At 43.3% G+C, this 14,434-nt stretch overlaps 1 protein-coding gene across 1 annotated transcript in view; it reads right to left on the bottom strand.

The window, feature by feature from the left end:
• The window catches only part of PKHD1 (PKHD1 ciliary IPT domain containing fibrocystin/polyductin), a 235,370-nt gene that overhangs the window by 198,536 nt on the left and 22,400 nt on the right, over positions 1-14,434 (bottom strand). The window contains exons 23-30 of the mRNA XM_023924235.2: positions 14,156-14,294; positions 11,394-11,548; positions 10,692-10,876; positions 9,846-9,968; positions 8,192-8,297; positions 7,020-7,298; positions 3,648-3,778; positions 2,959-3,094 (exon numbers count right to left, since the gene is read on the bottom strand). Of these exons, the coding sequence (XP_023780003.2) occupies positions 2,959-3,094; positions 3,648-3,778; positions 7,020-7,298; positions 8,192-8,297; positions 9,846-9,968; positions 10,692-10,876; positions 11,394-11,548; positions 14,156-14,294 (1,254 nt within the window). The remainder of the gene's footprint in view (positions 1-2,958; positions 3,095-3,647; positions 3,779-7,019; positions 7,299-8,191; positions 8,298-9,845; positions 9,969-10,691; positions 10,877-11,393; positions 11,549-14,155; positions 14,295-14,434) is intronic.

Below are 14,434 nucleotides of genomic sequence, written 5' to 3'. Positions count from 1 at the left end.
AGGTGGGTGTCCAGCCACCCCAGAAGGGCTCCATCACATGGAATGGTGACTTGGGAAGACAAAACACCATCACTGCCTTGTCTTTGTGAACATGAACTTTGTAAACTGAACATGAGCAACATGGTCTGGATAATCCCTTGGGTCTGTTGGGATCAGCTGTCCTGGCTGTGTCCCCTCCCAAATCCTTGTCCAGCCCATTCACTGGTGGGGTGAGGAACAGAAAAGTCCTTGATTCTGTGTAAACCCTGCTCAGCAATAACAAAACATCCCTGTGTTATCCACATCCTTTTCAGCATGAACCCAAAACACAGCCACACACAACTCACTACAAAAAAAAATAAATTCCAAGGAAAACCAACTCTGCACCAAAGCACCTGATTTTCAGTAATCATGACTCTCTCTCCTCTTTAAGCTGCTGTGGTTCAAGCTGTGCTCAAATGATAGAGGACACTTTCATTTATCTGTGAACAGCGCAGGAACAGGAAAGGACAAAGCCAAGGGACAAGGGATTTTCATAGCCTGAATTTCTTCTAAAATAGCTTTAAAAAAATAAGATGCTATCCATCAGTCCAAATAAAGGCATTTTCACTGATAGCTCTATCTGTGGTCAGTGAAGAGAAAAGAGACTTTATGCCATGATTATGCCATGATCCATTCTATTGTCAGACACATGAAGGAGATGTGGCAAATCCCACTGCAAAACCATCTATTTATCTTCAAAGGTCGTGCAAAACACCTAACACTGAGCACAAGGATGTGTTTAGGAGGTGAATCTCATCCTCCAGCCTCCCCTGAAAGGATGAAGGAGGGAGGAAGGAGTTCCTAAGAAGCAGGAGAGCCCGTACAAAGTTTCCCTCAACTACCTGCTCCTCTAAGCAGGTCTTGGAGCTGGTACTTTTCAATTCTGCACTCACAAAGACTCAAAGTTTGAAAGCCTGAGAAGTTGAATATATTAATAACATGAACTCTTTGGACTCTTGGTCAATTGTCAGCTTAATCCCAGATGCCTGGAAGGCACCAGTGTAATTTATTTATTCTTTTTATTATATAGAAGGAAAATTATATTAAAAGAGGAAGCCGTGGAGGTTCTGAATAGAAGATTGAACTCAGCCCCACCACAACTCATGAGACACTGTAACATTAAGGAATTCCTTGCACCTGAACTGCCCGCGGCTACAAAACCCTCCTCTTGGTGCTGTGGTATCTGAATAATATTCAGATGATAAAGGACGTTTTCTCTTATTTATGCATTCTGGAGTAATAGAAAATGACAAGGGCGTTTGGAGAAAAAAATGAATAGAAATGCTGGGAGTGCACAAGGAATTTTGGCACTGGCAGTCACCCAACCCTGTAATCCCCACCAAGTCCAACCAAACTTGAGAGCTGCAGGTAGCTTTAAGGTATTCACTGGAGAGGTTGTAAAGACAGAGAAAAAAGTTAGATTATTATATCCTTGGTGAAATGGGAGTGGGAAGTAGGTAAGAAAATAGGAATATTTCTGTCTTCCATCTTCCTTCCTCACCATTTCAGATACCAAATAACTGGTTTGCCATGCAGAAATGTGCCAAACTTTCTTAAGAGGCTTCTTTATAAGCGGACATCATTCACCATTTATGCTTTCTATTCTCTACACACAACCAAAATCCTGGGTGGGGAAAAGGGAAATGTGGAAAAACAAAACAAAAAAAAAACCGACCCCAAATAGAAACTTTCAAAAGACAGGAATGTAAAATTCTCCATGAGATCTAATTAGGGTTTTGTCCCCATGAATTCTGTGAGGTCTATGCTCATATTCTAAAGTAACACATTGGAAGGTCAAAAAGTAAGGAACAGTTTGACTTGGAAACAGGAACTAGGTGAAAGAAATGTTACTTATGCCCTGCTTTCAGAATCCTAAAATGCACATGATGCTCTTTATGGCCAGCCCCTGGGGATCCTGGAGAAGGGCACCCTCCAGAGCTCATTTCTCCTGTCATGGATGAATCTGTTACCAAGAAATACGGAATCATGGAATATTCTGAGTTGGAAGGGGCCCACAAGGATCATCAAAGTTCAGCTCCTGACCCTGTACAGGACAGTCCTGAGAATCCCACCCTATACCTGAGAAAGTTGTACAAACATTACTTGAGCTCTGGTGATACCTTAAGTTTTAGCTTTTATATTTTTTATATTATGTGTTGCCTAGCTTTGAGCTTTGTATTTAATGTTAGTGAGCTCTCTTCACAGAGCAGGCAGACAAAACAATTCCTTTTCCAGCTTGATACCAAGGACAATTGTCACAAGTTTCAGGCCAAAAAGCATAAACAGTGATGGACTGAAGAGAGAAAACAAGGATGGGACTTCATAACCTGAAGCAGTGATTGGACAATTAACCACAGTATGCAGATGGACCAAAACTTATAAAGATCTGAGACATCGTGACCAGTTGTCCATTTTGTGACCATTTTTGGTCCATCTTAGGTGCAGCCCTGGTCAGGCTCTTGCCCAAGGTGTATCCTTCAAGGTCTTTCAATAAATACCTATTTTATTCTTAACTCTGTCTAGCCTCTGTTCTAGCTCAGCCTTCTCAAGGCATCACTGGCAGCCCTGGGGCTGTGATCATTCCCTGGGGAGTTTGCTTGTTTGAGGTTTTTTTGCATGAATGGATGGGATCATTTCAGAGCAGAATTAGAGAAACTGGACACAAAAGCAGGGCTATACTGAACCTGACATCCCGTGGAAGTCATCCATCCCAGCCTTGGGCAAGCAACTCATTACCTCATGTATGCTAGTGAAAAACCAGTAAAAAACCAAGCAGGATTGACCAGGACTAGCAGGAAATATGGGAATTAAAATTTAAAAGGAAACAAAGAAAAAGTGTCAGATCAAACTTTATAGACCTAAATTCCCTCTGCCCCACCACCATCAGCACTAACAACACTTCTCCAGAAGATGCCCAATACACATCTGCATTTTCACCTGCTATGCCACTTCTGTTCCTGCTCAGGGATACAAGTGCAGGGTTTAAGGAAGGATCATATTGGAACAAGTTGGTTACTGTTGTTGACTGATACCCAGAAATCAGTGTCACGTGGACAGCAGCATCTTCTGTCCCCTAAGAAGAGAGAGAAAGAAAATGTCAGAGACAAAAATGAACCAATTTAAAGTTATTTCCTCTACTCCTGCATCTCCCATATTTAAGTCAGGCACATGGCACTGATGAAACTTTCAGACACACCAGATTCTACTAAAATATTTATTTTGTTATGTTATTTTAAAGAGTTATGTTATTTAAAAGTTATGTTGATTTTAAAGAGCATCTGTGAAGATTTAGAAAACTTAAAACAATCGCAGACTATGCAGATTTGGATTTGCTATACCCATACAAGTATATTAAACTAGTAAATAAAATCCCAGACTAATTATGCAGTTTTTAACTTGCAATATTCTCATTAAATTAAGGTGCTTGCTTTCTTCACTGGTTTTCATAAACCTCCTATTAATCCATTTTTAATTAAGCTGGTCCAGAAGATTCCAGAGTAAGCTTCCCCACAGCCAAGACTTGGCTGAGAAGCTGCTCTTTGCCTTTCCCCTAGTGTAGCCCAAGCCAGGAAAACATAAGAAGGCACATTGGCTTCTCACTGCTCCCCCAAAGTGTGGTTTCTTACCCGAGAAGGAACTTTACATTGAATTCTTGTTGAATTTCTGCCCTCCTCCAAAACTGGGCAAGGCTGGGATCCAAACAACACTGTATTTACCCCTTCCAGATTGGTGCCCCTGAGAGTCACTTTAAGTCCTCCTAAAACAAACAATTATTCCATGTTATTCAATATGTAAGACATTTTAATATGCAAAGAATTCTTTGTTTATAGATGGCTACAAAAGGCAGTAGTGTCTCTCAGTTGAGCTGATGATGATGATCTGTTCCAGTTTTGCTGTGCCTGGCTTCCTCTCTTGCATCAGATATGCTTCTTGCCTTATTTGAATTATTTGAACTTGAATTATTTGAACTTGAATTATTTGAATTCTCCTCCACAACGCAGGACGACTGGATTTGTTTCTCGGTTTATTTTTTAATGACATACATTTTTAATGACATGACATTATTTAAACCAGCAAGCCCTGGCCTGTGATCTCCCCCTTAGACAGATCCCCAGCCCGAGAACGAAATAAGGAAGGAAGGAAGAAGCACTAAGAATGGAAAATGAGCTTAACGCAGCAGGTGCTCTCACAGTTCAAACAGCTGCCAAGCTCCCTGCTGCCAGAAAAGCCTGTAGCATGTGTCTGGGAGACTTGGGATAGAAAGGGGACTTGGCAGGGCTCGAGACTTGGAGCTGTGAGGGAAGTCACGGAGGGATTCGTTCCGTGGAGCAGCGAGCGAGCTCAGCTCTCCTGCGTGCCAGACCGAGCCTCTCCAGTCCCATCCAGAATCATCCCCTACACGAGTCAGACTGGTGCTTGATCTTTCTTCAGCATCCAATTCCAAAGAGTCAAGGTGCTCCTTTGCTTTTCCAAGTGATTAGAAGACTCAGGGATATTTCAAAGAGAAACAGGAAAGAGAACAGGAGTGGGCATTAATGGCAATTCTAAGCTGGAGTTTGTGCTTTGATGCCATTCAGGGAAACTTTAAAATGAAAAGGAAATGTTGCTTGAAACTTAGGGTTTTTCTCTAGTTCTCAGCACAGCAGAGTTTTGGGATTATGGCTGAATAGACTGCTCAGACAGGCACTAATTAATGCTGTGTTTATTTGTATTTATTAGCGTGACTATATTGTAAACCTACTGAGTTTTTATCCCTCTTTTCACATGTGATGTAAGAAATCCTCTACATTAAAGTAATTATATATTAATGACAGATTCCCTTGTACGCTTCCCTAAAATTACCTATTCCTCCTAATTCTTTAAACCACCAGAATTATAGAAGTTTAGTGAGAATTATAGAAGTTTAGCCTTGATTTCCTGTGGCTGGCAGCAAATCCTGGCCAACAATCAGATACATTAACAGCAAGCTCCTGCTATTCACTGGAACATGGGAGTATCTTTAGAAAGGCATTCCATGCTTCTAGAGTTAGGTCATGGGGATCTCCCAGTGTGGCACCACTGAGACCAGGGATATTTTGACAAGAGGGAGCTGAAGCAGCAAAGTACAAGGTGCTTTGTCGCCTTCCCATCCTGTAACATTAAATTTGCAGTCAGAAAGAGCAATAAGTGAAAACTGAAGCCACTTGTTAATGAAAGAGTTGTCAGATAAGGAGCTTCAGATTTAGAGTTCGGAATACTGACTGTTGTGTGAAGACTGGTGCTGTTAAGTTTTGATATCTACATTATATCTATATGCAGTGAAATACTGCCTGTGTGCACTTTACAATGAGATTGAAGAGAGGTATTTGAAATGGGAGAAATTAAAAACACAGATGGAAGCTGTAATTCTTTCCAATTATAAGTGTTTCAGGCACATGTAATGTAAGATAACATTATACACTTGCTTTCTTTTTAATGAGTGACAGATCACTGTAATTGGGAGGAGTGGATTTGCCAGCAAAGGAAAGGAGAAGCAAGGCCCAAACACTAAAATTTGCCATTGTTGGATTGTTTTTAAGAGTTGTTTGGAGGTGTCTGGGTTTTCTATGAATTAAAAGTGATTCTTAAATTTAGTGTGCCATGACTCTCTCATTAGGGGGAAAAAAGGGTAATAAAAGAGTTAGAATAGTTTTCTTCCCATGCAACCAAAAAAAAAATATCAGTGGCAGAAAAAGAAAAAAACAACCCCCCTCTCCCCCAAAACAATGAACAAGAAAGCAAACAAAAAATCCTCAAAACCAGAAGCACAGAAGAAGTGGCTGTAACTTCTAGCTTAGGAACCCTGTGTTATTCTGAGTCCATCCCATGCTCATCCATGGAGAGGTTTACAGGCATCATTCCCTTTCTCTGGCTGCTCCAAAGCAGCCAAGCATGGCACAGTCAGATCTCCAAGCCACGTGTCTGACCTGCACTGAGGCCAGGACTGCTCTCAGTGGTGATTACCACCATGATCTCAAAAATAAAATGAGATTTACAGAAAAATGACTGGGTAATTTTACTGCCAGAGTAGACCTGGTTCATGCTGGTTCTGCTGCATTCTTTGCTGCTTGAAAACAAAGGATAATCTAAGACTGTCCTACACTGCACAGCTCAAGTGGATCAAGAGTGTTTGCCACGTTTCTCATTGGGTTGAGGAGAATCTTTCCTCTTAAAAAAAAATAAAAATTAAAAAAACTCTTTCCAGATCTTGTCTTCAGGTATGGAATTTATCACCCTATTTCCTGTTCTATTTCAAGGAGAGAAGGTATGATGGAAATGGAAGGAGATTCAGTTCAGTTTTAGCTTCTCTAAGTTTCTTAGCTCTGTACTTAAATACAGGTGAGTTTTCCATTTTATTCCTCAGAACGTGAATTTGCTCCAGTGGTGCTGGGATTAACCAGAGTTCAGCCATTTCACAGTTATAGTTATAGAATCAAAGGATCACTTAGTTTGAAAAAACCCCCTAAGATCAATAAGTCCAGCCAGTAACCCAGCACTTCCAGGCTCACCACTAACCCATGTCCCCAAGTGCCAGGTCTACACAGCTTTCAAATCCCTCTAGGGATGGTGACTCCTCCAATGCCCTGGGCAACCTGTTCCAGTGACTGGCAACCATTCCAGTGAAGAAATTTTTCCCTAATACCCACTCTAATTAGGCCAGATTAAATCACATACTACAAAGCCACGTGTCAAATGGATATGGGAGGATGAGTATGAAACACTACTGATTTGCTGAAATGAATGTATGTTTACTTGAAAATATAATTCCCAAACAAAATGACTCGGGAAACAAAGAGCTAAAGAGAGTCTGTCAGGCTTTTGGTCATTTTTAACTGTGCTTTGGGGCACACACAGTGTGTCCAACCATAAAATTTCTTCATCATCAGGTGAAAATCTTGGTAGTGAAAGTACAGAAGGACCAAAACATGCCATGGCAAGGAAGAAGCAGGAAGCAGCTCCCTTGGAGGGTTCACACCTACCAATCTCTGAGGTCGAAGGAGGTTCCACAGCTCCCAGCATTGGCTGGACTGTGAGGAAGGTCCCTTGTCCTGTGGTGCCACTGAGAGCAAAGCCATGGGGTGTCACCAGCAGCGTCAGCGGGTGGATCCCGACCGGCAGCCTCGGCACATGGCAAACCACTTGGCTCTGGTTCCCAGCCGTGACGTGGCAGCTCCTCTTGCTCACCTCCACCCGCAGGGCCGGCAGCTCCTCACCAAAGCCAGCTCCCCTGAGAACCACGGTGGCCTGGGACCCTTCACCTGAAGGAATATGATCATCAAGTTGACTTACAAACTTTGGCCTAGACATGCCCAGAATTTAATTTCAGCCAAGAGTTAAAAGTTTTTACCAGCTCCAACAGGACATCCTGAAAACTACCTCACTGTTGATATCTAATGCTTCCACATAACAGCAATTCCTGCAGGGCCCTGTCCAGCTGTTACATTTTATCTTAAATTTTTATTAAAAATAACTTGAGCCCAGAGCTGGTTTTTGCTTTAGGCATCAAACCTGCCATTGTTTCTCTCTCCTTTATGGCTCTACCACAGAATGAGAGTAGTTAAGGTTGGAAAAGACCTCTGAGATCCCCTCTGTGTTCACTACTAAACCAGGTCTCCAAATGCCACATCCACAAGGCTTCTGAACCCCTCCAGGGATGGTGACTCCACCACCACCCTGAGCAGCCTGTTCCAGAGCCTGACAACGACAATTTCAATGAGGAAATTTTTCCTAATAAGTATTCTAAGCCTCTCCTGATGCACCTTAAGGCAATTTCCTATCATCTTATTTCTTCATCCATGGAAGAAGAGACCAAGCCCCACCTGGCTGCACCCTCCTCCTATCCCTCTTCCCATCAGGGAGTTGTAGAGAGTGAGAAGGTCACCCTGAACCTCATTTTCTCCAGGCTGAGCCTCCCTAGCTGTCCTCCCCAGACCTGTGCTCCAGACCCTTCCAGCTCCTCTGCCCTCCTCAGGACTAACTTGTACACTCAGCATGTCTGCAACTGGGGCTGATCAGAAGTGACCCATACAAGTGCAGCTTCCGTAAAATCAAACATTTCCAAAAGGATACGCATACACATGAAATCACCAGCATCTGGCAGGTCTTTTTCACAGAATTTTTGCCACTGTGTTCAGACAGCAGGCCCCGTTACCTGATGAATACTCCACATCTCTGACTATGGGTGTCAGTTCCCGGCTGAACTGGAAAGAACACGAGCCAGAACAGTTTGCAGGGACATCATTCACCGTCACCACCACCTGGAGACAGACCAGAGCAGGACCTTAAAGCTGGTAAGGGAGCAGAGGTGTTTTCTAGAGCCACAACTGAGTGATGGATGCTGGTAGCCACCCTGAGCTACTGAGAGCACTCAGTGCTAGAACAGGGAACAGAGAGCTCTTCACCCTGCTGCAGTCCCACTGCAAATTTAACTGCAAATTTAAATAGCAAATTGCTATTAAATGGCTATTAATGGGCTCATCCAAGGCACAGCAGATCACAGATTTGGATGCTGCACCTCCCAGCCAATCTCCCACCATCCTGGGACCACACCTCCTCAAACTCCTGTTCTTCCAGTCACCCATTGAAGACTTTTATTGCCTTGCCCCAGTTCTTCCCACTTTGCTTTGGGAATAAATTTACTATGTTTAAAGTGCCCTGAAAGACTAATTAAAATGAAACCTACAATGTGTCTTCTCAACATGCAGCCCTCAATTTTATTTTTTGTCTCTTGTTGTTCATGCTGAAGGAAAAAAAAGGGGTGTGACCTTGATTATCTACAAGAGATATTAAGAAATATCCCTCCTGAGATATTGATAATTTTGAAGAGTCAGCTGGAAAAGGATAGGGCATAAAAAAGCCCCTCTTTATCTCTCTCTGGGTGTTAAGGGTGTGCCAGAAGAGTACACCAATGCCTGCAAAAAGAAAAGCATCTGTCCCAAATAAATGCAAGGAGCACAAAGTTGATTGGACAGAGACTCAGTAATTAGAGGGACATTTTTACACTGCCAGAATAAAGCTTCAGAAACTACCAGGAAATCTGTTTGCTGCTGCTGGTCTTGTTTCACTTGGGCTATTTGAGGGTTTATGCAGCATGGATGGAAAAGTTGTCACAGGTTGTTAAATCATTGGAAGAAGAGCAATCTCATGGCTGGGAACCAGGCTCATGGAAAAAGCAGGATGCCTTGGCCCCAGATGTTGCACAGCTGGGCTTGGAGCACATCCAGCATCACCCTGTTATGGCCACAGTGCCTGTGAGTCTGCTGGAAACAAAGCCAGCAATAGCTACCTTTCTGCAACATCTGAGAGCAGAGCTGGAAACAAGTTTGTCCTCCCAACAGACTGGAATGATTCTCCCTTCAGCCTGAAGCTCTCCTGTCTCTCTCTTTTAGGGAATTGAGATCCAGAGAGGTTCAGGACTTGCCTAACTCACAGATGAGTATCCCAGCCACCAACTCATTTATTTTGCCCATCAGTGTGACAAAGTGTTGCAGGTGAATTGTGTAATTCACAGTTTGGTGTCCAGCACCTCAGGACCCACCAAGGGGTTCAGAGATTTTCATCCCTTGGCCACTGCTTCCAAAAAAAAAGATATAGTTTTCCATCACCCATGATCACCATTCTTCCCATTTCTTGGAGGAAAGTCCTGTTCCACATACCAGGCAGCAGAATATGAGAAATTTACGGCATGGATCATCAGATTCCTGAAAGGATTTACTGGCAGAACGAGGTAGCCAAATGCCTGTGAGATTTCTGCAGCTACACAAGTCTGCTGAATCAGTGAAAAGTGTGAGAGCACATCAACTCACCTGTGTTTGGTTGTGGGGGGTGGCAAGCATGTCCCCAAATATTGGTCCGATAAACACACCCCCGTCATAAACCACACGGGTAGAGACAGTTGGCTTCAGGCCAGTGAGGTTTTCATCAGAGACCTGGCAAAGATCAAAGAATTTAATTTTCTCATCCTTTTCTGCCCTGTGATTTTGAATTAAAACAGAATCAAGCAAACATCTTCTGGAAAGTTCTCACACTTCTTTTTCACCCTCCAAGCCTACATCTTGAGCACTGGAATTTGTTGAAAATTACATCACACTTTCAGGAGCTGAATATCCAAAGAAATAATGTTTCCTCTTGAGGTAGGAAGCATCTCAGCCTAAGTCCTTACACAAAAAGACCCCTCTGCTTGAAGCAAAAGTAACATGACAAATCTTGAGAAGGGAGAGTGCAAAGTGAACCTTCACCTGAGACTTAAGAGAACCAGATATGAAACCAGACAAAACACTGCTCAGAAAAACACCTTCTTGGCAATTAAATGATGCCACAAATCTGTGACGAGCTTCAGTCGCTGTACTGAAACATCAATGTAGATATAATTAACGAAGATTTCATTTCAGTATACCAGCCCCTTTGCTGTGCAGAAAATACACTCAAGTTTCCTGGTTTTGAATCACAGACCTGATATATTTTCTTGTTCTACAAGTGGTTTTTTTTTAATCATTTAATCTGGAATTTGTTTAAGGTGTTGTTCCAAATAGGAAGATTGCCTAAATTTCCACAGTGTCTTCCTAAAAACAACCATTGTGAGAGTGAATCAGCCAAGACCAAAGACATCAAATGGGGACTGAAGTGGGAATTAGTAAAAGAAATCACTGTACACTGATAACATTGGGCAAGTCCCCAGCTGTTTTTTTCCAAGTCAGTGTCCAGGTGCTTTCATAGCACGAGCTGGATTCTCTGGTCACGGTGAAGTCACTGGTGTTGAAGAAGGGAGCTGTAAAATGATCCACGTTGTCCTGCAAAAGCCTGCGGAGCCGGTGGGCAGAGGTGTGCACTGAAACTCCTGCAAAAGACATTAGGGAGCAGTGGCTATCTCCATTTCCAGGAGAGCACATCTGCCTGCTCCTAGGAAAGGAAGGGGTTTCATTATTAGTGCAAGGCTGTCATGGTTCAAACCGCTGCAGCTGCCAAAATAGTGAAATTTATTGGACCCTAAACACCAAGAAATTATAGAATTATAGAATAGAATCATAGAAGGATTTGAGCTGGAAAGGACCTTCAAAGGTCATATAATCCCAGCAGACCAGATTATTTAAAGTCCTATCCAACCTGATCTCAAATGTTTTCAGAAATGGGGCATCCACCACCTTTCTGGGCAACCTCTGCCACTGTTTCCCCAACCTCATCCTAAAAAAATTTCTTCCTTATGTCTAAACTGAAGATCATCCTCTCTTTTTAATAACAACCAACCTGGCCTTGAGCACACCCAGGGATAGGGCAGCCAAAACTTCTCTAGCAATTAATTCTTCCCTTGGCTTCCTGCTCAGGAAATCCAGGCCCTGACCTGCATCTTCCCTTACCTGGTATCTCTGTGTTGGCCAAGTGGATTTGGAAGGTTCCTCCGAGAGGTGGGGATGACTTCTGCAGCCTCTGGATGGTGAGGCCAACCCTCACATCCTCCGTGGAAACATTCAGGTGTCCATATTCCTCAGAGCCCTCCCCAAGCACTGCACCTCTGTGGGACAGAGAGGGGGTCACAGGAGGGCACCAGCAGTGGGTACCCCCACGTCACCAACAGCTGAGGACACCTATGGGACTTGTTGGGGTCAGAAGCACAGAAAATCAGCCCTTGTCTGTGGTGCCTGGCTCTGACACCCAAGAGAGCACCGAGTTTAGCATAACACCATGGAGACAGCTTTTAAAGTTAATTAGAGAAACTGGGAATGTGAGTGTGTAGGCTAGATAGAGTTTTCTTCAGTCACTGGGTGAGGAAGGTAGAGTTTAGGGTTTAAGCTACATTAGAGAATAAAAAGACAACATGGAAGATTTAGGGAGTTGTCCCTTTGTCCTTCTTCCTTCTTCATCTTCTTCTCTAAGGGTTTTTGGGTAATAATGAGTGATTGAATAAAGAAATCCAGAGTGCAGCACACAGGTGTCGGGTCACAGGGTCAGTAAGAGAAATAACTTACTTGGCATTTGATTATTGGACAAAAAGACATATAAAAGAACTTGAAGAGATTGCCATTTTTCACCTCTCTATCTTAGTGCATGTAGCTCCTTGTACTCTGTAAATTTGTAATATAGATAAGGAAGGAATAAAGAACCAAGCCCAAACACAAGAAAATTGCCTCTCTCTCATCAATCTCAGTCCTGCAGAAAAGAACCCAGCCACCAATGTCACACCCCAACAGGAACAACACTCCTGAAGGATTTAAGTGGAAGATGCCCAGAGCTCAAACCACACTGGGTATTCCCAACTTCTAACTTCTTATTACTCTCTACAACTCCCTGAAAGGTGGCTGTGGTCAGGTGGGGCCAGTCTCTTTCTCCAGGCAGCAGCTGACAGAACCAGAGGACACAGTCTTAAGCTGTGCCAAGGGATATTTAGGCTGGATATTAGGAAAATATCACCTTTACACAAAGGGTGATAAAGTATTGGGATAGTTTGCCTGGGGAGGTGGTGGAGTCACCATCCCTGGATGAGTTTAAAAAAAGACTGGATGTGGCACTCGGTGCCATGGTCTAGGTGAGGCGTTAGGGCTGGGTTGGACTCGATGAGCTTAAAGGTCTCTTCCAACCTAGACATCCTGTGATTCTGTGAATTATGCAGGCAATGCACAGAGCAGAAAATTATGGAAAATGACCTTTTAAAGTATATGATGGAAGAATAATTTATATACCATCAAGCAGCAGCGAGTGCTACCCCAGTACTTGTGTTTCTAAAGAACCAGCACAGCACAGCCGAGACAGAATCTGGCACAGCAAAGCAAAAATATTTCCTGCTTCACACTGTAATCTCCTCGAGCTCATGAAAATCTCAAATTCCCTGAATAACAGTGAGATTTCATATTGTACAATCATTTAGGTTGGAAAAGACCCCTAAGATCGAGCCCAATTTTTAACCCAGAATTACCAGGTCCATCATTAAACCATGCCCCCAGACACCACATCTGTACTGGGGTAATTCAAGTTCACCCGAAGTCTAATTTCTAAAAGTCAAAATGCTTTTCTCCTTCGCCACTAAAATTCTCGTGTTTCACAGGAAAAGGAGCTTTCTGTGGTACAACGATGCCACCGTGTGTTAAGTGTCTGGATAACAAGTGGCTTCTGCAAAGAAAATTTCCAAAAAAAAAAAAACCAAAAGGACCACTGAGCCCTTTTTACAGCTGGTACAAGATTTCAACCAATATTCCTGTTCTGATAAGAGTAGGAGTGGTGTTGGATTAAATCAGAGCCTGTATTCAGCGGAGAGATACAGCCAGGTTTATTTTGAAGATGTCCAAAGTCAGTGCTCAGCCCACCCATTTTTAAAGCTTGTGCTGATTCCTGCTTTTCTCCTCTGTGAGATGGAGAAGCCCACCTATGCCACACACCATTTTTATCCTGGTGAGAGGTGCTGTGATCAAACTGTGTCTTAATACTTTTATTTTTATTAGCTAAACAGGTGGAGCTTCCTAAATCTTCATCTCCTAGGCATTTTCCTCAGCTCCATGATGATTCTTACGGCATTTTTTTCCAAATTTATTTGAAAAATACAGCCATCAGTGTCATTTGCAGCATTCCAATGTCAGTCTTCAGGCTCCACAGAGGAGTAAAAATTTTCCCTCTTCCTATTAGCTACACCTCTGGTTACACATCTCAACCACCACAAACCCCCCTGCATTCTCATTCCTGCCCTTACCCTTGGTGGTTTATGTTAAAATACCACGTTTGACTGATCTGGATACAATCCAACTTTTACAGGACTTATTTCTCTAACCTTTAACGTTGCAGCCTCTGATCTAGTCATAGCCCATGTCTCTGATTCCTCTGTCATTGTTGGGAGGAACAGAAACCTCATCTCAGCAAACAAGGACACCCAAGGTGGACTCCCAGTGCCTCATGTGGGAATTGGTGTCATTAATTTTGGAGACACCTCTGGATGATCTTCACCCACTGTTCCAGAAGGGCTTAGATTTCCTTCCCATCCCACCACAGATCTCTCACACCACAAGTGATCTCAAACCTCTTGAGCCCCTCTGGTTTTCAGCAGCTGAACCCAGCTGACAAGCTACTCCAGATACACCAAGGGAGCTGCACGAGGTGTGTCAGGGCATTGAGATGAGCCACTCACTGTCCCTACCTCAGAGAGAGAAGGGGCAGACTGGCACCACAGCCAGAGACCCTCCAGGACACGTTGTAGGTGGGAGGAGACCCCACCACAGACACGGCTTCAATTGTCCTCCCCCCTGGCCGGGGGGGCTTGGGATCTCTCTGAGAAACTGAAAGAAAAAACACAAACATTCATTAGAGCAAGGAGAGCCCAGGGTATTGTCATTTCACAGCTGGAAACACCTGCTTGGGTGTTGGGTTTTTTTTTGTTTTAAGTTGTATTTCGTAGAATCATTAAGGTTGGAAAAGG

Source organism: Cyanistes caeruleus, chromosome 2 (genome assembly GCF_971803275.1).
Source record: "Cyanistes caeruleus chromosome 2, bCyaCae1.hap1.1, whole genome shotgun sequence".
Classification (NCBI taxonomy): Eukaryota; Metazoa; Chordata; class Aves; order Passeriformes; family Paridae; genus Cyanistes; species Cyanistes caeruleus.
This window is presented reverse-complemented; position numbering and strand designations above follow the sequence as displayed.